We start from the raw sequence: 22,713 nt of genomic DNA, 5'->3' as shown, positions 1-22,713 counted from the left end.
AGTGTGCAAATCATCAAGAGGCAAGTCATAGTTGTTTTCCTTGCAACTGGGACCAATTACATTCTTTGCCAGCTGATGAGCAAAAGCACCTAGGTACTCATCCATACGAACTGCCGAGACACTGGAGGTCTTGGACTTTTCAGTATATGTCTCATGTTCGTCGTCTGAGAGCCCAGGTTTGTAGAAAGCTACTGGATTCAGTTGTCCCATAAACCACAAATTCAAAAGTTAATTGGCCCGTAAATTGCCATATGGATTTTGCATTTGTACCACATTTACTATTTGCAACGCAAAAATCGCATTGCAAATATACGTATTGAAGGTATGCGCATTTGCTTTTCGTATTACGAATGATAAAAGTGGTGTAAATGGTGCAAATGGTTGAAAATCTTTACGTGCAACTAGTTTTAGTGTGGTATTTTGTACCGGTAATTATTAGCATTGTACAAATATCCACCTGCTATTAGACTCGCATATATATTTGGGATAAAATTAAACGCACCCGTATTTTATATCACAATTTTGTTCGGCCAGGCCGACGTATGCGCAGTTGGAGAAGTGACAAAAATAGCAGAGATGCATAAAACGTTATTAAATCGGGGAATTTACTGGGGAACAGACCTGATTATAGCGCTAGACCATTTGCTTGCGTATTTCCTGACAATCCAAATGCGAAAGAGTATTTTGAATCATGGCGTCCCTTGGGAAGATGAACAACTGATTTACTACTATTCCACTACCCCCCATTTGAACTATATACAAATTAACTAGCATTTATCCTTTCCTCAATCATTGGATCTTATTCACTTCTATTAAGATTGAACAATGTTAATATTCTTTACTTTTATTCTTGCACACTTGACAAGTGTGCTTGGTCTCGGTTCGTCTAGCCCCCGACAATTTGTCTATCGAGTCGATACTCGCTCGCCTTTGAAAATTGCAGGATGCAATGGTTTCGTTTGTCCCGAACGTAACTGGGAAGGGCGACCGGAGATTTACGATTTTAAAGACGGCGAAAAAAGTGACAAATACGGAGTAGTGTTCAAATATGCCAGCAGCGCCAAGGTACACGCGTTAGGCAACTACAAGCGGCAGCGCTGGATTTATCAAGTCGACGTTACCAATCTACCCGTTCCAGCTGAGAGTGGAGATATTCCCGGAACAACTGGCGGAATGATGGCGGTTTACCAAGCAACGTATTCCAGAATCCGAGGATACATACACATTACGAGGCTGGGTGCCGTAGGGGACTTTGAGAAAAACAACGACTACAACCCTGCCCTTCCGCCGGGTCCTGCTTGGCACGCCAGCAACGATTTCAAAAAGGGAAAACAGATTGTGCCTGGCCCGCCCGTGGCAGAGATAAGCGACCCGCCAAGCTAGCTGACTGGCCTTTGATGGAATGAGCCAGATCTAATTTGCTATGTGGAAAACAAATACCCAATCCGAGGTCATCGAGAATATAATCGCCAGAGACTACACAAACGTTCGGGCGACAAAGAAAAAGAACAAAGTATATCATCCGTCAAACATCATGAGCTAGAGCAGAGAACCAACCAGGTTGTGAAACTTATACGCGATGCTTTAAGCCATGAACGGCGTTACACCCAAAGAAGCCGAAACCCTGCCCCGAAAATGAAGCTTTCCCTCTACCTGGCGTGGAATAGTGTAACCCTTAAACCCATATCCACATTGCTCCTGTCAGCATCTCGGCTAGGTCTTCTATTTTGCCGAAAAAGCATTGTTCCTGTCTCATCTGCTGTCTAAAACACATAGGTTGCCATAGCAACACCGGCAGCCACAGCAAAGACCTCAATGTTGATTAAGCTGACCAGGCATGAGCCAGCCGAGGGCATATCTCCATACCCTGCCCCTGTTCCGGAATTTTTCGGGCTCTGTCCGGTTTTGGGCTGTCCCTGAGAGGGCTGTGTCTTTGGCTGCGTGTTCGGGTTCGAGTTAACTCTAGGCGACAGTTGTCGGGCGCTTATCGCCGCTCTTTGTCGTTAGCCTCTTTTGGCTGTCAGTTGCAGAGCGGTCGTCGTTCTTGATGCCACCACTTTCGGAGGTTCCCAGTCGCGGATCTCGACGCTCTGAAGCTCAACCTCCTTTTGGGGAACCGCAATGGACTGCTCTGCTCGCTGCTGGACGATTTCCACGGTATGATCGCTTTTAGCTGCCCCGGGTGCAGAGGCCGTCATGCGGGCGAGGGATGCCAGTGCAATGATGAATATGGAGCGCATTTTCTTGGGTGAGCTGTGTAATGGAGGCTCAATTTGATTGTTATTTCTGGTTGATGATGGAAATCAATCAGGAAATATCAAAAGTATAGAAACGGCATGCTATTAATATTCAAAAGGAAGAACCAACTGAGGGGTAAAATTATGAGTTATTCTCCAAGCAACCTCAATATACTCCATCTCCAGCGACCAACACAATGCCTCAGTAGATAGATTTGCACAAGTGAGACATTTCTGCATGCAGGCTAGCGCAACCAAACATGCCCTAATGAGCACCGTGTACATGCATAATGCGGGCTGAACAAAACCTGTACTTTTCAGCTCCAGCCGCAGCTGGCTAACTGACCGACAGATCACATACCGTCTAGAGCGGTCTAGATTATCCACCTCCACACTTTTTACTTTGAGCCTACTTTAAAGCGGCTGCAGTCGCCATATGGCCTAGTTAAAACCGATTCGAAGTTGGCAAATTCACGTGATATATAGACTATGCAAGCCACCGGTGAAAGATACAGCCTTTGCACGACCATTACACATTTGTGTTTACTCCGTGACCATGGTTTTGCCCCTCTACCATTTCCAAAGTATTGTGACTACTTGACCGCCATATTCGACTAACGAACAACCGAGTGAAAACCGCTACAACGCTCTTGTTCTACAACACCTCAAATGGAAAACGACAATCGGGAACCAAGCCACAAATCGTTTGCCGCCCGTACCACCTGCCTGACGGGCAAGTTGCGCAGAGGCGATGCTAAAGCCAAACGGCAGCCAGACCACTTTTGGCCTAGAAACCCTCACTCCCGAGGTTTTATGTTACTGTTTGACGTGAGCCTTGAATTCTGGTTGTAGCCCCGCTCCTCGATAGCCACCCAATCAGCCAAGACAGCAGATACCGCTTCCTAATAGACGCTCTACCACAGGTAGATGCTATCGATGGTCCGGTCAAAGAACTTGCCAGAGTGGTCTTGTTTGGTTGATTTTTCAATCTTCAATCAAACTCCAGCATTAGTAGATCCCTCAAAAAAACTCACTCCGTGGTGGAATACTTACAATCTCTGCCGTGTCCCTGGTACACTGGTCGATTGTAATCGGCGCGAACTCGAGACCAAAGGCGTCCGATGCCAAGTCGCCCATGTCCGTTTGTACGTGCCTGCAACATCACCAAAGAAAAAAAGTCAGTTGCTTACTGCATGGCTAATATTGAACCACAAAAGGACAACCACAAAAGGACCCAAGTCCAGGAGCAAGACAAGAGAAGCATACCCAAGCATCCTCCACCATTCATGGGTCAGACCCACCTTTGTTAGCGATTCACACCCAAACACACCAATAAGCTTAACAGCTGAAGAATTTTCGCCCTCCGGGCGCCGGTCGTCATGGCCTCACCAGAGGTCTCAAACCGCCGCGCGCGCCCGCAGAGCACGCCGCAGGCTTTGCCGCAGGGCCAGGCCGAGTCGGGACACGTATCTCTCGACACGCGCACCGCTAACGCGCCTGAGCCGGCTGGCCGCGGAAGGTACTCCAGCCTCCCGGCCCTGGCCATCAAAACACTGCAGCAGGAGTTGGAAAACGTGGAAACAGTCGGCAGCTGGCTCGAAGAGGTCTTTGCAGCCAAGCTCGAAAGTTTACAGGCCCCGGAGGACGCCGCGCTTAGGAGAATTGTTCTTGAACTTGACGACGTGATCAGCGGCTGGTTCCTCAGTCGCACCCTCCCTGAAAAAGAGCGTTCGCGCTCCCCGTCGCGTTCGCCGACCAGTTCCAGCGAAAGGCGCAGCATTTTAATTACGAGGACGGGCACGGCGTCGTCGGCCTCTAAAGGCAGAGGCACGCCCACTAACAAATCGGTCACATGGGCCGAGCGAGCCGCCACGCCACCAGCGGCGGCCCCAACGCAAATTTTAACCCCGGCCACGCGCTCGTACCCGATACGTACGACGCCCGGCAATGCACCTGACAGCTCCGCAACTCCCTCCCAATCGGGCCGGGACCGCTCCCAAGCCCCGAAACGTTTGACAGAACAGCCGTCCAACCGCATCCTGATCCGCGTAAATGACAAATTGCGGATGGTGACGAGGGAGCCATACGCGGTAACGACCAAACTGGCCGAATTGGTCTCGGTGCCATACAGTGAAATCCCAAACGCCAAGCGTACCCCCACGGGCTGGGGTGTTACGGTGGCCTCTGAGGAAACACGGCAAAAACTCCTCAACCCCAGCGCGGTCAAGGCCATTATGGACGCATTGGACGCGCGGGAAGTCACTGTCCCGACAACCTGGCACACATACGCCGTTTCTGGAGTGCCCCGAACGCTCAATTGCCTGGACGGAAGAAAGGACGTACATAAAGTAATCCAGGAGGAGATTACCGTGGCAGCAGGCCAGCAGCCAGTCAACTGGCATATTTCCAAACATGGTTACGACCCACATACGGCTGAGGGCACGTGGATAGTGTCCTTCCTTCAACCCGTAAAGCCCTTTCAGCTTTTTGGAGTGTCGAAACGTGCGCGGAAGGTTGAAAAATCACGCAAAATTACACACCACCACGACGGTTGCCAGGGATATTGCGAAATACGTCGCTGCGTACGGCAAGCGCGTTGCGGCATATATGGTGAAGCAAAATATGCGACAGAGGAAGAGCCGTGCAAAGCAGCCCCCAAATGCGTTAATTGCCACGGCTATTTCCCATCCGGACATGAGTAGTAGTAGTAGTAGTAGTAGTATTATTTAACGCCGGGCTCGGCCCGGCTCATTAGCCGGCCGTTAGCAACCTCCCGAGGGGTATCTCGGCGCGCTTTCTATTTTCTCTATTTACACAGCGGAAAACAAGGGCATAGAAGCGAATCGAGCCTGACCGGGTTCGTGCCCGGTCCTGCTTACAGGTTTGTTCACTGACGCGACCCCGTGCCTTCAGGCGCACGGAGGATTCGTCTGACGGCAGTTGACGGCTCTTCATCGAGAGGGGCCTGTGTCCAAACAGCGGAGCTGTCGGTCGTTTGTAGCCATGGAGACGAAGTTCCCAACAAGTGTGGGCTCGACGGCACAGGCGGGTGGTTGTTGTCGATAGCCAGCCGGGTTATCCTTGCCACGGGTAAGCGGGGAGGAGGTGGAGGGAGCAGGATTCGAACCTACGTTACTCAAGTAACAGCCATGGCGCTTAACCACTGCGCCATTCCCCCCATCGACGGCGGAGTAGGGGTCCGTCTTGGAGGAGCCGTCGAGCTTGGTGATGATCAGATTGGTGTCGGTGCCCCGCGGCTCATCGAGCAGCGCCTGGGCGTGTTTCAGGTCGCGGACCGTCCCGATTACGGTGTTGTTGGGCTGCGAGGCGTAGAATTTGAAAAGACCACGGCCAATGCCTGAGTTCTCAGCATGTCAACAATCATGAGGTTTTGAATAGTGCACAAAGCCTTATGCCTCAAGTTGCGTATACGTACCCCTGTTGACGCCAGTGATGAGATATACTTTGCCAGACATCCTGAAGATGACTTATGAATGAATGGCGGCAAGCTTTTAGGGAATACTGTATACAAGCTCTCTTTTACAGTTAAACTCTTGCGTCGATTTCAGAATGGAAACAGGTAACACAAGAGAATCCCAAAGATGCGTAAAAAGAACAGCTCTGGGCTATTCATTCTTTTGTATGTATTCAGTGTGCTGACGTGAGATCTCGCTTCGGGCTTTAGCAGTGCTGGAAAGACGGGATCGGCGATAACCTATGCCCAGATAAGACGGGCGAACCGGTCTCCAAATCCGCGGCACCTCCGGGTTTAGCTACGTCGAAGCCGGAGCTGCATCGAGGCGAACAAATTGACCTGAAGACGTTGGCATGCCTGCCAATGGATTTGCATCAGACTCACCTGCTGCGACAAGAAAAAAGGGGTTGTTTGGTGCAACGTTGAGTCATCTGTGGGCCAGGTACGGAAGATGCAAACTCTAAATGTCGACAGCTATACCTAGTCTAGTAAATCTACCCCGCTTTCGTAGTGGTGCACTGGACAGCTCTTGCAGAGCTTGACAACGGCGGTCACTCATACTTTGGGGTCTGTGGAGATAAGATCAGCCCTTAGGAACTATATTAAACGAATTAATCAATGTACTAAAAATATTACAGGACAGTATACTAAAGCAACCCCTCCCCCGCCTAAAGATCACTTTGCTCACCCAGACCAGACAGCCTAAATGCCCGAGTCCTCCTGCGCAACCTTGTTGGCCGTCTGGTACGAAGCCCAGGCGGCACAGCTGCTCTCGAGCTGTTCCTGGTCAATGAGGGCCAGCATCTCGCTCTGGCGCTCGACGAACTGCATGGCGAAGCCCTCGCTCGTGTGCCAGCCGATGTGGCAGTGCATGAGCCAGGCGCCCGGGTTGTCGGTCTGGAAGGCCAGGACGACGTAGCCGGACGCCGGCAGCAGGGCGGTGTCGCGGCGCGGCGGGTTCACGAGGTTCAGCGCCGTGGTGCCCGTCTGGTACTCGCCGATGCCCTGGGCCAGGACCTGGAAATCGTGCCCGTGCAGGTGGATGGGGTGCGGCACGGGCAGGGTGTTTTGGATGGCCAGGTAGATCCACTCGTCGGGTTTGTCGAGCACCATGACGGCGTTGGACGCCTCAAAGACGCTCGTGTTGCCCGACGCCACCTGCTTCACCGTCGGGTTCTTCCAGTCCACCACCATGGTGGTCGTGTTGAGGTACCAGCGGAACAGGTTCTCCTCGTTAAAGGCCACGGACGCCGTCTCGGTGTCGGCCCAGGTGCTGGCGCCCACGTCCTTTGCCAAGTGCGGCACCAGGTTCGCGGGGTCCTCGTCGTCGCAGCTGTCTTCGTAGTGGTAGCCGGTCGTGGTCGGGACCTTGTCCGAGGCTTGACCGTAGTAGACGATGCCGCGGATGTTGTTGGCGTTGTCGTTTTCGCTGCAGGCCGACTGGGGGATCGCGCGCATCCAAAAGGCGTCTGCGGTGGAGGCTTGGTCGGCCGTCACAATCAGGTCGTACCGCTGGCCCATGCCGATGTTCACGATGTTGGTGGTGTAGGGTTTGATGGGCACCAGGTCCATTCCGATGACGGTCAGGGTGTGGTTGTCAAGCGAGAACTTCCAGTGCGTATCGATGGCTCCGTTCACCAAGCGGATGCGGTAGGATTTACCGGCAGTCAAAGTTGTGTTCCATCGGTGGCCGGTAGTGGTGCCATCGCTGGACGTAAAGACGTTTGTGCCATTGATCAGACCTTGGTCCAGAGTGGGTGGACCAGAGGTCTGGGCCTCATGGTAGAGTTGGTCCACAGTCTGCAAGTCCCAGTCGTTGAGGAACAGCATTCCCAGGTCCTCGTCGTAGTTTTGCGTCGCCGGTCCGTTGATCACGAGACCGCCCAACATGCCATGCCAAGCCTGTAATGTAAATGCACCATGCGTTAGCGTCAAGGCAGGTTTTGTTACTTTGGTAAGCGGCGTGGAACGGGAGTACTGACCTGCAAGGCCCAGTGGGAATGGTACCAGGTAGAGCCATATTGGGTCGCGCGCCATTTATAAGTCACGGTCGAGCCCGGAGCTGTGGGACACTGGGTGATGGCCGTAACACCATCGTTTTGATTGGTGTAGTTCTGTCGGATGCCATGGAAGTGCATGCTGGTACCATTGTTGGAAGAGGCAGGGAGATTGTTGGTGACATGAACAATCACATTGTCGCCCCAGTCGGCGAACAACGTGGGCCCGGGTATGCTGCCGTTGATGGCCATGCCGCTGTGAGTCATGATTAGAATTGCTCCAAGATATCATCGGAACAGAAGGCTGCTTACCTGCGCTCTCTGCCATCCGGGGCAGCTTGGATCTCGGCCAGCTCGAGCCAGTACTCTCGGGTAACGCCAGTATCGGGGACTATGTTGTGGTAGTCGGTGTCGATACTGAAGTCACACCACTGAGAGCGCGTGGTCGCCGTGTTACCGGCGCATGGACCGGCGGCACGAGGAAGCACCTGGGGAGTGCTAAGAGCCGTTGCAAGACTGCAAGTCGAGGCCAACGCCAGGGCGAGTGCGTGACGAGCCATTTTGTGCAAGATAACGAGTGATGGCCAAATGAAGGCTTAACAAAAGAATGTGGAGGGACCTGTAATGAAGGACTGCCGGCAGGGGCCAACGAGGGAATACAAGGAATGTGCGGTGGTGAAAAGGAGAGTGGAATGATTGGGAACATGACGAGAAATCATGCTTAAATAGAAAATCTTATAGCTCAGATATTCGGCCGAGACCTGGTGTTTTGATGTCTATCGCACATGAGATCCATGCTGCCTCCGGCTCTATCATGGGCCTCACTACGGGACTAGGAAAAAAGAAAGTCAGTCCCATCGCGCTTTGATTGTATCTATGGACCTTGAGCAGTTTGATCCTTTTGCGATATCTCGTATTACCAAGTTCTTCCTCCTGCTTTGGCCACCATTGTCCATTACTACCAACCTGAGACGCCCGCCGAGGTCCACCTCATCATGCAGCTGTGTACTTGGTATCGGCCGAAAAAAAATCCTTCCCCTGTCACCGTACATCTACGCGTGGGCCTTTGCCAATTTAATTGTCCGCCGGAAGCTTCAGGTACCTGAACTTATTTTTTTTTTCGCAAAAACTATGTCCAAGCCGGAAATACCCATCTAGCCCACACCATTTAGCAACTGTGCCATGGCAGGAATTTTTACCCCTACCACCTACCATAGTACACCATAGGGGTGGGTTTTCATCACACAAGTCAAAGCACTCTCGCTTGCATCGCTCGCCATGTGCACGTGTTTAAAGCACATCATTGAATGATGATGGGAAACTGTGGGCTCGACGTATCTTCTGTATAAACTTTGCCGTAATTGGAACCTTGTCCAAACCAGGATGATCGCAACAGCGTACAAGGCCCTCCCTTAAAATAGCACTCCACAGTCCCACAAAACAAACTGCCAGCCCTTTGTCTCCTGGCGAATGGCAATTTCTGCTTAGACTATTGGGACTGTGTGGGGTAGGGAGAGATCGGCTCACCTTGATAATCGAGATCAGTTCCGAAGAAATCACCGTAAGGGTACACGATCGGCAGGTAGCGGACGGCGAACCACTCCGCTGGGAGGGTCACATTCGCTTTTCAGACCATTTGCGGCATAGAGGCGCAAAATGGCGGTCGGCCAAAGACCCAGCGATAGCGGCCTAAAACAATGTTTTGATATGGGGGCTTGCAACTTTGTCGTCTTCCACCTGACCCCGTCGTCCCCCTTTCACGGCCAAGACCTTGCCATCGGTACTCGAGCGCCAAGGAATTGAGTTCTTGCAGTTGTGGGCCCCCAGGAGGCTATTGCGGCCCGTTGCTTGTTTCGCCTCCCACATCCCGAAATCACTTGGTGTGCCTTGTTATGGACCTTGAGGTAGTACTATCCCAGGCACGTATAGTGCAAGCAGAACCGAGCCTGCAAATCCGGCAAAGAAGCCCGATGCACGTTGTAATAGGCCGGTGGGACACACTGCCTCCGTCTTGACTCTACTGATATCACGCGAGCCAAAACTGCCGATACGTCGGGATAGGCAGGTACCAGCTGCATATTGCGGTGCACGTGCGATTGTTACGGTCGTTTGTATATATATAATACGGCCAACCGCGCCTATCCACACGTCCAGAATATTGGAATTTTACTCAGATCTCATCTTGATTTATCCTTTTTCCCCCTCTTTTTACTGCTGCTCGCAAGTCGCTCGTTTAGTTTTACTCTCCTCATCCCCCCTTTTCGCAAAGATGCTCCGCGCTTTCATCTTGGCACTCGCCGCCGTTGGCGTGTCGTCCCTGCCGCAAGGAAAATCAGAAGATACGGTTCCAGTAGGGTTTGGTTTATACGCCTATGGCCCCGAGATTGGCGGTTTCACTGTAAACTGTGACGATGGTTTGTCGACCCCAGGTTCTCCCCCTGTCACAAGGTCATGACTCACAAAAAGACTTTCTGAACCCGCAGGTGGTGTATTTTTGAACCGGACGGTCGCCCCTGGCACCGAGCTGTTCACCGGTACGTCATGATGCCCATCCGCAGCCTCTGCTCTGCCCTCGGGCCTAGACATACAAAAGATAGCAGCAGCTCACAGTTAGTCGACAGCCAACACATCTACCAAGACCATCTCCCGCGCCAAGACGGGCGACAAGCTTGCCGTCCCTACGACCCCGGGCCCCGTCGCATTTGTGCCCAATCACGGGCCCAACAACGCGTCTTTCCAGACCTCAGACATGACGCTCTTTGGAAACACGCTCTTCGTTTTGAGCGCAGGCGGACAGCTGAAGGCGGCGTGGACAGCTGTGCCGATCGCCGAGGACTCCACGGCGTTCCGCTTGGGCTGGAACGTCACCTCGGATGGTGCCGTACCCCTAGCTCTCAGGACCCTTGCCCCAGGAACTCGCAGCGGCGCTACCAAGCCGGAGACGAGTGCAATCGCTATTGCCCCTGCGTCCTAGGGAGGTGTCCCGGGCGGCTTGTGACATTGGTAGGGAGAAGTGCGGGGGATTAAAGGCTATGTGGACAGACACAAGCTGATGATGCTCGCAGAATTGAATCGTGGGCCGTTACGTTGATGATCCCTTGCGGGGGGGTGTTGACTTGGACGGCAGAGTCGCTGAAGTTCGGATGGGTACTTTCCAGAGATACAGGCGGGGGTTTTACACGTCACCACAGTTTTATGAGCGGTATCCTCAAGAAGTCATTAATGTACATTTCTTTAGGACTAAAAGAAAAAAGAAAAAAAAAACAGCAACATCAGATTGTGCAAATTGTTTACGGCAGAGACCATCTCTCAAACCACGGGAGAATAATGTCTGATGCGTTAAAGGCCGCAGTGGGACCTCCAGCATTGTCAGAGTTCTCAACCAGACTGGGCCAGTCGTGTGGAATGTTATCACCATCGTAGAAGAGCGTGACTCTCTCATCCTTCCAAGCGCTCTTGACCCCATTCTGACTGCCTTGGATGGTGGAGTTGTCCTGCGTGCCCTTGAGCCCGTCTCTGAACGCCCACTCCCTCACCCAGTGCCTAATGTCAGGCAGGCAGCTTCTCGTCCCAGACCGATAGATTCCACGATACGGGATGGTCGGGTCGGCGCCGCCGTGGAAAGCCAGGATGGGCGTGTCGGTGCGCTCGGTGTCGCAGGGGATGGGGACGTCGGCCGTGGGCTCGCACGTCTTCTTGGTCTGGTCCAGGATGTAGTAGGCGCCGCTGACGGGGGCGAAGGCGGCAAACTTTTTGCTGAGCCCCTTGTCGCACGCCAGCTTCTGCCCTACGAACCCGCCGCCCTGCGACTTTCCCGCGGCATAGACCCGCCTCTTGTCCAGGCACACCTTGTCTCCGAGTATCTGCAGCACGTCGCTTGTGAAGCCCAGGTCGTCAATGTCCCTGGCCTCGGGCGCGACCTGCCACTGCGCCTTGTCGGTGCCGTTTGGGGTCGCGGCCTGCAGGTAGACGACGATGTATCGGTCGTTGCGGAAAAGATCCGTAAAGCCGTCCAGCTTGACCTGCTTCTCGATGGTGCCGCCGGCGCCGTGGTACGAAAAGATCACCGGCGTCTTGGTCGACTGCTGGTAGGACTTTGGCAGGTGGACGCGGTACCGCCTGTTGGTGGTGGGAGTGAACTGGTCCGCGCTCAGCTCGCCGGGTGTGAATGGCGGTGTTTTGGCCGTGCATGGGCACGAGGCCGCGGCTGCGGTGGTTGCCGCTGCGAGCAGGGCGATGGCTTGTAAAAGCTGCATGGCTGCAAGTGGGGTTGAGATGAGCGACAGGCAAACAAGGTTGGATGGAAGTCTTTTGTCTTTCTCTTCAATTCCCACACAATTGGCAAACGAGATGAACTTTCAGGGTTTTTTAATAAATAAAAAACGGATCCTGCACCGGAAGCTTCCGCAACGTGCCATCTTATTTCACGGGACGAGACCAAGATTGACTTGATCGGATCCAGATAGCGCGGCGATTTTTGGGGCTGAGCAGCCGTCGTATTACTGTAAGCGTCCAGACACGATGGCGCTTTCCCGCTTGGAGATGGGCTTGATGGGGTATGCGTCAGCAAAAGTTTGTGCAAATTTCATGGGCTGGCCCTTGTCCCCCCCGATCGGTGCCTGGACCAGCCCCAATCAGGATTGAATGGGCGCTTTGCTTTTACTAAGGACCTAGGGGATTAGTGGGAAACGTGCCAATCCCTGGACCTAATTTAGCATGGAGCGACAGCTTAGCGCGTGGCATCCCAGGCTTGTTCCAATGCCGTCTGCCGATTTTGTGATGCTCGAAGAGTTTGGTTGCAGCTTCTAGAAACAACGAAAACGGGCCATGTTAAAACGCTTGCCACAACGTACAACATGCAGCCACGTCTGAAGAATTGAACCCGTTTCTGTGATTTTACCTAGGTGTGTTTGGTAAGGTGGATTGTGGAGAACTTTGTTTATACCGCCGTGTCCACGAAACACTCACGAATCGCGATTGAATGTGAACCAAACGACACCCAAACTGATGGGCAGAAATCTGTTTTACCCGGTTGATGGTGGAACAGAAAATATCAATACTTGTGCGGCAGTTACCCAATCACATCTGGGTTCCTCACCAAGCATTACTAAGGCTTCGACAAAGCTAGCGATAAATGATATTAATGGCAGCCCATTTGACATCTTGACTAACTGCCTGCCCACCTATGCACGTGAGTCAGGCCGTCTGAGGTAAGATGACGCCGGACACCCTGATACGCGGCATGGAAGCAAAAGTAGACAAGCCAGGTTAGACAGCGGGATCAGTAACCAAAGCATGACATCAATGGCAAATTGGCAATCTAAGCAACTTGACTCTTATCCCGAGGAAAAAACATCAATCGACACTCCTCCTTCCGCGGCCTGTTACCGTTCAACTCGACAGCCTCCATCGTCTCATCCGTAGTCTCCGCCGGACATTGCAGAACAAAGCCCTTCACCACAGCAGCGACGACCTTCCGCATGACCATCCACGCCATCGTCTTCCCCGGACACCTCCGAATCCCAAACCCAAACGGCGCCGTGCAGCGATCAGCAGCATCAGCGCCTCCAACACCTGCGCCCACCCACCGCATGGGATCCCACACGTGATGGCTGCCACGCGGATCCCTCCGGCTGAGCGAGTGGTTGTGCATGACGACGACGGTGCCAGCCGGCAGAAAGTACCGGCCGCCGAGAACCGTTGCCCCGCCCGCGCCCACGATGCGGTTGCTGGTCAGCGCCACGGGCCCGCGGTACCGCAGCTCCTCCTTGATGACGGCGTCGAGCAGGTCTGCTCCCGTTGTCGTTCCGTCCGCCGCGGTCAGCTCGTTCCGTAGCCGTTCCGCCAGCTCCGGGCGGCGGCTGAGCTCGAACAGGATCCAAGCCAGCGTCGCGGCCGTGGTCTCGGAGCCGGCGAGCAGGCCGCCCGCCGTGTCTGCGCTCAGCAGGTCCGTGTCCTCGACGCCGTCTTCGATGCGCATCTGCTTGCGCTGAAGGTACAACGCGGACGACTGCACTTGCAGATTGCTGCCTTTTGCAGCGGCGAGGTCGTTCAGCTTCTCCCCCAAGGTGAAGAGCTTTGCTCCCGACCCGAGGGTGCGGAAAAGGCCGGTGTGGGATAGCAAGTGCTCCCTCCAAGGCAGCATGTCCAGCATCGACAGGATGGCGTCGGGCATGCACAGACGGTTGGCTACACACCGGTTGAAGAGGCCGTTAGCCTCGAGCACCTCGTGCGCTGTGGCATCCGAAATCTCGGTCCCGGCGAGGGCCAGCGCCGAGGCCTTGGTGGTCAGCATGCGTAGCGGCCTGACCACATCAACAGCCCCGCCGGATCTCAGGGCACCCAGCAGGACCTCCACTTCACGCTCGAGCGCTCCCCGCCACAGCCTCATGTTTGTTTCCGTCGTTGCCGCCTGCACTGCCTGCCTCCGCCCCCTGGCCAGGTCAAACTCGGGCGCCATGATGCTCCAGCTGTGACCGCCCAGGTTCAGGGCGCGCACAATCTTGGTGCCGGTGGCGGCATCTTGCTTGCCAAACAGGGTTTTGAGGGAAGGCATATCGTTGAGCAGGACGACGGTGGGGCTGAGGCGAACGATGCCGTTAGTTTCGTCGCCGTGGGAGAGGAGGATGGCGTGCGAGGCCGGGGCCAGGCGGCCATGCCAACGTTGGTAGAAAAACCACATATGGCTGACGCGGGTGTACCACGGACCCGGTATATTAGACAGGTCTGGCCTGCGGGCGGGAGCAAAAGACACCTTCAGGCATATCTGCAGGATAACAACGAGTAAGACTGACAATAAGTGAGTGACATCGGGGATGATAGCCAGGATATGACCGAGGGCCGAGGAGAGGCTCCAAATGCTGGTCATTTTTGCTGTGTATCAGACTCGATCCAGCACGATCCGGAAACGTATAACAGGCAAGGACCGCAGGGAAGACGGGCAGGGAAGAGAACGGGGAATCGCCCCAAGTCTATAATCTACCACTCTTCCAAGACTGTCTCCTCCCGAGAGAGATTCTGCGGGGGCTGGGGGCCGAAAGCACCAATTGGCTCATGTAAGCGGTATAAATATTTTACTGCTCAGACGCTAAAGAAGCGACAGTCCAATCACTTCTATCGTTTTGATCTATTGCCAAGGTCGGTGGAGCTTCAAGGTGGCAAAGAAAGAGGGGAATCATAGGGAAAAGCACACTGTTTGAAGTGATCAGTCATTGTCGTTTGATACAGTTTTGCAAGCAGGCATGTTTGTGTGCTTCATTCTTTATCCATGATGAAGCAGTGTTCCAGCCATTCGCAAACCATCATCTCTTACTTTAGCAAAGGTTCCATATCGCTGAAAACTGCATGAAACCTGTAAATCATTCCAGGTTGTTTTACTGGCTGCTTGGCCATTTATACGCCCGCAACAAGGGTTCTTCGTATTCTTTCCGAAGTTTTATGCCGCTAGTGACCTGCGCTAAGTGACGCTTCCTTGACAAGATCCACTAAATGCATGTGACCAGTTCCAAGAGTGGTATGTAGATAGTTATCACATTCTGAAAATAAATAGGTACAGGTGCTGTTGGCCCAATCACATGAGCGGGATAAAACCCTACATACAGCCAACAAAAGCCTCCGCCAAGACTATTCTGAAGGGGTTCCGGTACCGGCAGGTCGGTAGCGACGGGGCATGGATTCGGCCAGACCTCGGGGAGGGAATCGATGGCACAAAATTGCCGGAAAGTCAAAGTAATTTCGTCCGGAACTTGAGGGAATAAAAAAAAATATTAACCAAAAGAAAATAAAGCGAATAGCTAGATTGCCATGTAAAACTTTTATTCAACAAGTTTCCCACCAAACACTATCTCTTTGGCCCCCGCCCAGCTGTTACGATCAAGGTATCGGGGTAACCTGTTTTTAGGGTAAAGTACAGTAGGTTGAAACAATTGAACGTTTAACTGGGTAATTGGGGTTTTTAATAATTGGGGGTAAAATTATAATCGTTTTTAAATAAATATTAAAATTAATTAAAATTTAATTGCTGCTAAACAATCCTAAAATCGAATTTATTTATATAGTAATAAGCGTGCCTTATATAAATTATGTTCCGAATATAATTTTTCCTAATTTGTTACAAATCGCAAAAATTATTTCCTTTAATTTGTTATAATCCTTTAATAATTATTGAAATTATTTTTTTGGCAATTATGTAAAGTTACGTAATTTTTTTTATATAATCTTTTTTTTACCGGTCGGTAATTTTTTTGGGCGGGTATCGTTAGGAGGGATGTAACCCCACCTGGCTTTTTTGGTACCGGTCCAATTGTTTGGTCGTAATATTAAATTTCCTTTTTTTAACCAAATCCTTGTGGCTTTTAAATAGTCCGTATTTTTTTAATTTTTGTTTTGGTTTTTTTTGCCTAATTTTTTTGCGTTATATTTAATTGTATAACCAAACCAAAATTTGGTCGTTCGTCGACAAAATATCGCCACGCCCTTTTTTTTTTATTATCGACGGATACCGTTAAAATGCCTTTTTGCAATCCCTACCGTACTAAAGGCGCAACGTTTTATTAGGTATTTTTTTAAAATTTTATTTGCTGTATAGAATATATTCGTTCCAATCGTTTTGGATATAATATATTGGGTTTGTCCGTTATTTAAATCCGTTATATTGGTCGCCAATATTCGAAATTGGATGCGGAAATCGAGGCGTTTAAAAAACAAATTTATATGCAGCAGGCGAAATTATTTTGTTTGCGAAAATAAAAAAAATTGTGGTTTAAAAAAATAATGCGAATTATATTTCGCGGAATTAATAATTTGGAGGAATTGGATTAGGTGGAACGTAAAAAGGCGGAATAGGAAAAACGTCGATAATTAGCCGAAATTTTACCTAAAATATCCTTAAAATCGTTTTTTCCGGATTTTAATTTTGTTTGGGATTCGATTTTCCCGATAGGTTTTTTAAATTTTTCCTTATTGGATAAAATAAATGTTTTTGCGCAATATTTCGTTAGTACGTTGTTTTTTTGGTGTTTTTATTTTATATTATATATTAATCGTTTTTTTGTAAATTCGTTTGGTGGTATAATTTCGAATTCTGGTCGGTTTTTAATTCTTGGGAATGGTAGGTGGTATTTTTTTAAATTATCCTTTTTTTTTAGTCAATTTATTTGCAGATTTAATTTTTAATGATATTGGCGGAGCGGTTCCTGGCAATTTTAAAAATGGTTAAAGGGTTTCCAAATATTTTTTTATACTTATAATTTTCCTATTTAACAAAATATTTTATTTTGCCGTGGTTTCGTTTGTATGTTACGACCAGATAGTTGGGCCGGTACCAGGGAGGCCAGGCGGGGTTACACCCCTTCTAACGACACTCGCCCAAAGAAATTACCGACCGACAGAACATCGATTACCTAAGGAAAAAATTACGTAACGCCACGTAACCGCCAAAAAAATAATTTTAGTGATTTTTAAAAGATTATAACAAATTAGGCGAAATGATTTTTGTAATTTGTAACAAATTAAAGAGGATTATTTTTGGAATATAATTTATATAAGGCACGTTTATTATTATATAAATAAATTCGATTTTAGGATTATTTAGCAGCAATTGAATTTTAATTAACTTTAATATTTATTTAAGAACGATTATAATTTTACCCCCAATTATTAAAAACCCCAATTACCCAGTTAAACGTTCAATTGTTTCAACCTATTATATTTTATTATAAAAATAAATTACCCGATATTTTAATTATAATATTTTGATTGCTCCTGTTTAATATTTTGTTTTAAAATATACCGAATAATACCGCCGAAATAATATCTTCCAACAAAACCACCCTTTAAACCCCTTTTATTACCAACGTTCCGGCCAGCGTTAACGTTTTACGTTAAATAATCGCGACGTTTTAAACCGAAAATCGACAATTTTAGGAACAAATAACCGAATAAATTAATTAAATTAATAGGAATTATATTAAATATTTTTTACCATTCCCATATAATGGTACCGCAAATACCCTGCAGAAATTCTTTACGGAAACCCGGGTATATTTCCATTTTAACGAGGATAATTTCGATAACGACGCAAATAAAATTATTTACGTAACCTCGTTGTTAAAGAACGACGCGTTCGCCTGGTTCGAACCAGTCCTGCGAGATTATTTGGACTATAATAAGGAAAAAAACCGTAAAATTAAAACCAACCGCATTTTCGACAATTACGATAATTTCGAAAAATATTTTAAAGGAATATTCGGTAACCCAAACGAGGAACGTACGGTTAAACGTAAATTAATGCGTTTTACCCAAACCAAATCGGCATCCAAATATATTAATAAATTTCGATAAATTACCGCCAAACTATTATAGGGCAGGGAGGCCCTAATGGCACGTTTTTATACGGGATTTAAAAAAAAGGTTAAAAACGAATTGGTTAAAAAAAACGACCCGATGTATTAACAAAATATATGGAATTAGCGGTTAAAATCGATAACCGATTATACGAACGGAAATTGGAACGACGCGAAGGACGTAACATATAAGGCCCAATTTTGCAATAAATTAATATAGGACGCAAATATTAATACCCCAAACCGTTTCGCCAATATAATACCGCGTACGGTATATATAACGGACCTATGGACCTAAACGCAATTTAGCACCGACAACCTCGCAAAAACCCCAAAAATGGCAAATATTTTAGATGTAATAAACCAGGATATATCGCGCGAAATTGTCCCGAAATATATAATAATACCCCAGGATTTACTATTAATTTTAGGGGCAAACCCGAAAAACCACGAGGATTTAATACCACCAACCATAACCAAATATAGCTTAACCAATATAATATAATAAATTGGACCACCTGTTACGACGACAATTGCACGATTTATAACAGTTCCAAAATCGACGCAATATAATATTTATAAAAACCCCGAAACATTTGAACCTTAATAATAAGAAACCGAATATTTTTAAAAACAGGATAACCAACGAAATTACACCGATAAAAAATATAATTACCCGAATTTACGGATTTTAATACCTCCGGAAAATTAAATAAGGAATTTTTGGAACAAACCCACTATATTAAAATACCCAATTAATTTTTAACACAAAAATCAAATAAGGATTTAAAAAAAGAATCCAGCGAAAAAGAAATTATATTTTTAAACCAATATAATGCAATAAAGGAGGACAACCTTTATATATACGAAAAAAAACATATTAATTTATACCGAAACGACCAATTAATATAATTTCCCGGATTATTATTTTAGGCACAAATCCGACATTTTATAGGACCAATTAATGCAATTTTTGGAAACCACCCGATTTTGGACACCAAATATTTCCGAAATAATTGCGGATTTCACCTAAATAGGAAAATAATCCACAATTTTTTCTTTCGACGACGCAAAATTACAAATATTTACAAAATATATATTATAATCGACCTACCAAATTGGGAAATTAAAATAAAATTTAATATTAAACCAACCGCAATTTTCACGCCTAACGACAATTATTTTATAACGTATTGCAACTAAAAACAATTCCCATAATATAAATGCATCCGAAACGTATATAAAATATATATATTAACCAAAATATAAACCTGGTACGAACAAAAATTACGGTAACCAGGACCTGCACCAATAACCAAAATTATATGGAACTTCAACGTACGGGATAACGAAATAACCACGAACGTACGAAAAACACCCGTATTAGCAAAATGTTACGATTAAGGTATCGGGTAACCTGTTCCTAGGGGTAGGGTACAATGGGGAGAAGCAACTGAGCACTGTGACTGGGTAATGGGGTTCGCAATAACTGGGGTGAAGTTATGATCGATTCCTGGGTGGATAAATTGGATACAAATTGATTGATGGTGAGCAATCCTAAACTAAAACTATGCTACTAGGTAATAACTGTGTTTATATACTAGAGTGATCACTTCGTGTAAATGATCACTTATTACAACTAATCACTCCGCCAAGGTAATCATCTTGTCTAGGTGATCACTGCCAAGGCGTAATTACAAGTGGGTCCTTATCTTATCGTCACGTAACTGGTCTTGCTTCGTTCCTCCGTGTCCCGAGTGTGGGTGTCTTCCTCCGATGTTACTCTCTCTTTGATTGTTGGTCCCTCAGACCCTGGTCGTAACACAAAACACCCATTTGACCTAATTAAAATAAAAAATAACCGTATACCCAGGGATAAGAAAAACAAGGACCTACGACGCGAATCCAGCAAATTAAAAAATTAGGACAGCCAAACGGTACAGGGCACCGAACGGCGATAATAAAAACGGAATAAAAAATTTTAAACGTTATATAAAATATAATAACAATATATAAATATATATTTTTTAATATATAATTTAATAGTAGATTTATACGAGCATTTTTCAATAATGGAATATAAAACAATTATATTGTACCAAAAATTGTAATAAAACGACGGATATTTTGGCGATAAAAAAAAACTATACCAATTGCAAACCGTGGAAAAAAAGGCAGTTTTATACGGGAACAGTATTATCGAAACAAAAACCGTATACCTTTGGATAGAAAATTATAAACGAAAAAAACAAATTATTTTGGATATTACGGAAATAAAAAACAAAAACGTAATATTAAAAATCCCCTGGTTTAGGAAAAGCAATTTTAAAATAAATTGGATAACCGGCCAAATCCAATGGGAAAAACCGTTAATTTTTAAAGGAAAACCGAAAAAAAGGACTTTACGCAACGAACGTAAAATATAAAAGCGAAATTAATAAAAAATTATAATATTATTAAGGAAAAACGAGCCACGCCTGGAACTAATATTGGAAAAATCGCGATTATTTACGAACGAAAAACGATCGAATTTTATTATACGAATTAATAATATCCCGGCCAAATACCGGATATATAAACAATTATTTAGCCCAAAATTTAAAATAAAATTACGCAAATATAATCCGTTTAACTACAAAATACCATTAAAAAAAATACAGCCCAAATTCCATAAAATATACGGTTTAAACCCGATATAAATGGAGGTATTAAACAAATATTTCGCAAAAAACTTTAAAAAAGGGTATATTAAATTATTAATATTACCAGCAAAATATCCAATCTTTTTCGTACTAAAAAAGAACGGAAAATTATAATTATACTTGGATTACAAACAATTAAACGATATTATTATAAAAAATTACTACCTATTCCCGTTTATTGGAGAATTCCGAAATATATTTTACCAAATATAATAATTTACAATATTGTCACGGCCAGGCATACATTGGAGAACCTCAGTGTATTAGGCGCTATCGACGAAAATTCTAAACTGAAGAGAAGAGAGAAATTACAATCGTCGACGCGCTCAAGAGACGCGCTTAAATCCGGAGGTAGTGGATCCTTGTCCGATCCCTGGCTCGGTGTGGAGCCGAGTCGTGATTCTGAGGGTAGGTCTAGGGGCCTGATCCTCACGTGATTCTGAGGGTAGGTCTAGGGGCCTGATCCTCACAAATATTAAATTTTAAAGAAATATATAATTTAATCCGTATAAAGGAAGGCGAAAAATGGAAAACCGCGTTTGGCACCAAACAAGAATATTACGAATATTTAATAATGTTTTTCGGCTTTACCAACGCCCCAGCAATTTTCCAAACTATAATTAACCACGTTTTTAGGAAATATTTAAATATTTTCGTCGTTATTTACCTAAATAATATCCTTGTTTTGTCCAAAACGTTGGAAAAATATAAATAATACGTTTATATAATTTTACAAAAATTACAAAACGTTAAACTTTTAATTAAACCAAAAAAATGTTTTTTTTATAATAAATAAATTAATTTTCTAAAATATATTATCGTTCCTGGAAAAGTTAGGATGGAAGAATCGAAAATTTAAATAATAAAAAAATGGCTTTAACCACAAAATGCAAAAAACGTTCGAATATTTTTCGGATTCGTAAATTTTTACCGAAAGTTTATTAAAAAATATGGCGCGATCGCCACCCTATTAACCAATATAACCAAAAAAGATTTAAAATTCCAATGGACGGAATAAATATAATAGGTTTTTAAACAATTACAAAACGTAATAACCAAAAAACCAATTTTTAAAATATTAAATCCAACAAGATTTTTCGAAATTAAAACCGACGTATCGGATTATATAATCGGGGGATAATTTAACTAACGAAACGAAAAAAGATAATTGCATTTTTGCGTTTTTTTTCACAGAAATTATATAGACCAGAATTTAATTACCAAATCCACGATAAAAAATTTATAACTATTATCCGAATATTTAAAAAATAAAAACCACAATTATCCGGAATTAAATACGAAATATTAATTTATATGGATTACAAAAACCTAACCTATTTTATTATTAGCAAAATATTAAATAAACGATAAATTAAATGGTTAAAATTCCTATTAAAATTCCATTTTAAAATTATTTACCGGAAACAAATAGAAAACGGCAGGGCCGACGTTTTTAACCGGAAACCAAATTACGAAAATATAATATTAAAGGAAACGCGGGTTATTTTTACGATAAACGAAAACGGAAACTTTTTACCAGCGCACCGAAATTTAATAATAACAAATACGGTAATTACGCCAGAAGAAATACGGAAGATTTACGGAAATAAAACCCACGGACACCAAGAAATTTCCAAAATATGTGTCACAGACCTGAAGGACAGCCACTGGGCTGTCGCTTAGTCATGACCCCTGTCACGTGAAGGCGCGAGGGCCGAGCGCCTCGCGCGCGTATATCTACGCGAAATCTCTGCAGTCTCCGATATGTAGCTCCTCGAGCTACGTCTTCGTCAACAACCACCTGCTACCCTGTACCTGGAAGACTAGATAGCCAATATACTCTGTCCTGTTACCTGATCGCCCGCACCTACCTGTCCGCCCTGCCTGCCCGTGACATTACGTAGCTCCTTCATTAGGTGCCCGCGATGCCTGCGTCACTGCAACCCCCGATCTTAACCG

The 22,713-nt window shown here is 46.5% G+C and overlaps 9 protein-coding genes and 1 pseudogene across 10 annotated transcripts; 3 read left to right on the top strand and 7 right to left on the bottom strand.

The window, feature by feature from the left end:
- Positions 1 to 1,763: 1,763 nt before the first annotated feature.
- On the bottom strand, positions 1,764 to 2,240 carry MGG_05792 (uncharacterized protein; the record flags this gene model as incomplete). The annotated part of the gene is made up of 2 exons (XM_003712095.1): positions 1,764 to 1,937; positions 2,055 to 2,240. 2 exons carry the CDS (start codon positions 2,238 to 2,240, stop codon positions 1,764 to 1,766), a joined length of 360 nt encoding a protein of 119 aa, XP_003712143.1.
- A 911-nt stretch (positions 2,241 to 3,151) lies between these two features.
- On the bottom strand, positions 3,152 to 3,781 carry MGG_16779 (uncharacterized protein; the record flags this gene model as incomplete). Its single annotated transcript, XM_003712094.1, has 3 exons — positions 3,504 to 3,781; positions 3,291 to 3,390; positions 3,152 to 3,226 (listed from the first exon to the last, which is right to left on the bottom strand). The coding sequence occupies exons 1-3, from the start codon at positions 3,509 to 3,511 to the stop codon at positions 3,152 to 3,154; spliced, it is 183 nt and encodes a 60-aa protein (XP_003712142.1). The 5' UTR covers positions 3,512 to 3,781.
- On the top strand, positions 3,617 to 4,939 carry MGG_16778 (uncharacterized protein; the record flags this gene model as incomplete). Its single annotated transcript, XM_003712093.1, has 1 exon — positions 3,617 to 4,939. One exon carries the CDS (start codon positions 3,617 to 3,619, stop codon positions 4,937 to 4,939), a length of 1,323 nt encoding a protein of 440 aa, XP_003712141.1.
- Positions 4,940 to 5,124: 185 nt separating this feature from the next.
- Positions 5,125 to 5,713, bottom strand: MGG_05791 (uncharacterized protein; the record flags this gene model as incomplete). Its single annotated transcript, XM_003712092.1, has 3 exons — positions 5,125 to 5,364; positions 5,423 to 5,595; positions 5,674 to 5,713. The coding sequence occupies 3 exons, from the start codon at positions 5,711 to 5,713 to the stop codon at positions 5,125 to 5,127; spliced, it is 453 nt and encodes a 150-aa protein (XP_003712140.1).
- On the bottom strand, positions 5,344 to 5,415 carry MGG_20142 (annotated as a pseudogene). The gene has a single exon. The product of its transcript is annotated as a tRNA-OTHER (tRNA).
- A 701-nt stretch (positions 5,714 to 6,414) lies between the features above and the next one.
- Positions 6,415 to 8,269, bottom strand: MGG_05790 (laccase-1; the record flags this gene model as incomplete). The annotated part of the gene is made up of 3 exons (XM_003712091.1): positions 6,415 to 7,614; positions 7,695 to 7,965; positions 8,022 to 8,269. 3 exons carry the CDS (start codon positions 8,267 to 8,269, stop codon positions 6,415 to 6,417), a joined length of 1,719 nt encoding a protein of 572 aa, XP_003712139.1.
- Positions 8,270 to 9,978: 1,709 nt separating this feature from the next.
- On the top strand, positions 9,979 to 10,683 carry MGG_05789 (uncharacterized protein; the record flags this gene model as incomplete). The annotated part of the gene is made up of 3 exons (XM_003712090.1): positions 9,979 to 10,123; positions 10,193 to 10,243; positions 10,331 to 10,683. The coding sequence occupies 3 exons, from the start codon at positions 9,979 to 9,981 to the stop codon at positions 10,681 to 10,683; spliced, it is 549 nt and encodes a 182-aa protein (XP_003712138.1).
- A 147-nt stretch (positions 10,684 to 10,830) lies between these two features.
- Positions 10,831 to 12,181, bottom strand: MGG_05788 (Poly(3-hydroxybutyrate) depolymerase). The gene has a single exon (XM_003712089.1). It carries the CDS (start codon positions 11,963 to 11,965, stop codon positions 11,000 to 11,002), a length of 966 nt encoding a protein of 321 aa, XP_003712137.1. The 5' UTR covers positions 11,966 to 12,181; the 3' UTR covers positions 10,831 to 10,999.
- Positions 12,182 to 13,029: 848 nt separating this feature from the next.
- Positions 13,030 to 14,577, bottom strand: MGG_05787 (uncharacterized protein; the record flags this gene model as incomplete). Its single annotated transcript, XM_003712088.1, has 1 exon — positions 13,030 to 14,577. One exon carries the CDS (start codon positions 14,575 to 14,577, stop codon positions 13,030 to 13,032), a length of 1,548 nt encoding a protein of 515 aa, XP_003712136.1.
- A 620-nt stretch (positions 14,578 to 15,197) lies between these two features.
- MGG_16777 (uncharacterized protein) lies at positions 15,198 to 15,466 on the top strand (the record flags this gene model as incomplete). Its single annotated transcript, XM_003712087.1, has 2 exons — positions 15,198 to 15,222; positions 15,321 to 15,466. 2 exons carry the CDS (start codon positions 15,198 to 15,200, stop codon positions 15,464 to 15,466), a joined length of 171 nt encoding a protein of 56 aa, XP_003712135.1.
- Between the last annotated feature and the right edge of the window lie 7,247 nt (positions 15,467 to 22,713).

Source organism: Pyricularia oryzae, chromosome 3 (assembly GCF_000002495.2).
Source record: "Pyricularia oryzae 70-15 chromosome 3, whole genome shotgun sequence".
Lineage (NCBI taxonomy): Eukaryota > Fungi > Ascomycota > Sordariomycetes > Magnaporthales > Pyriculariaceae > Pyricularia > Pyricularia oryzae.
Note: the sequence above shows the minus strand (reverse complement) of the source record. Positions and strands in the feature narration are given on the sequence as shown.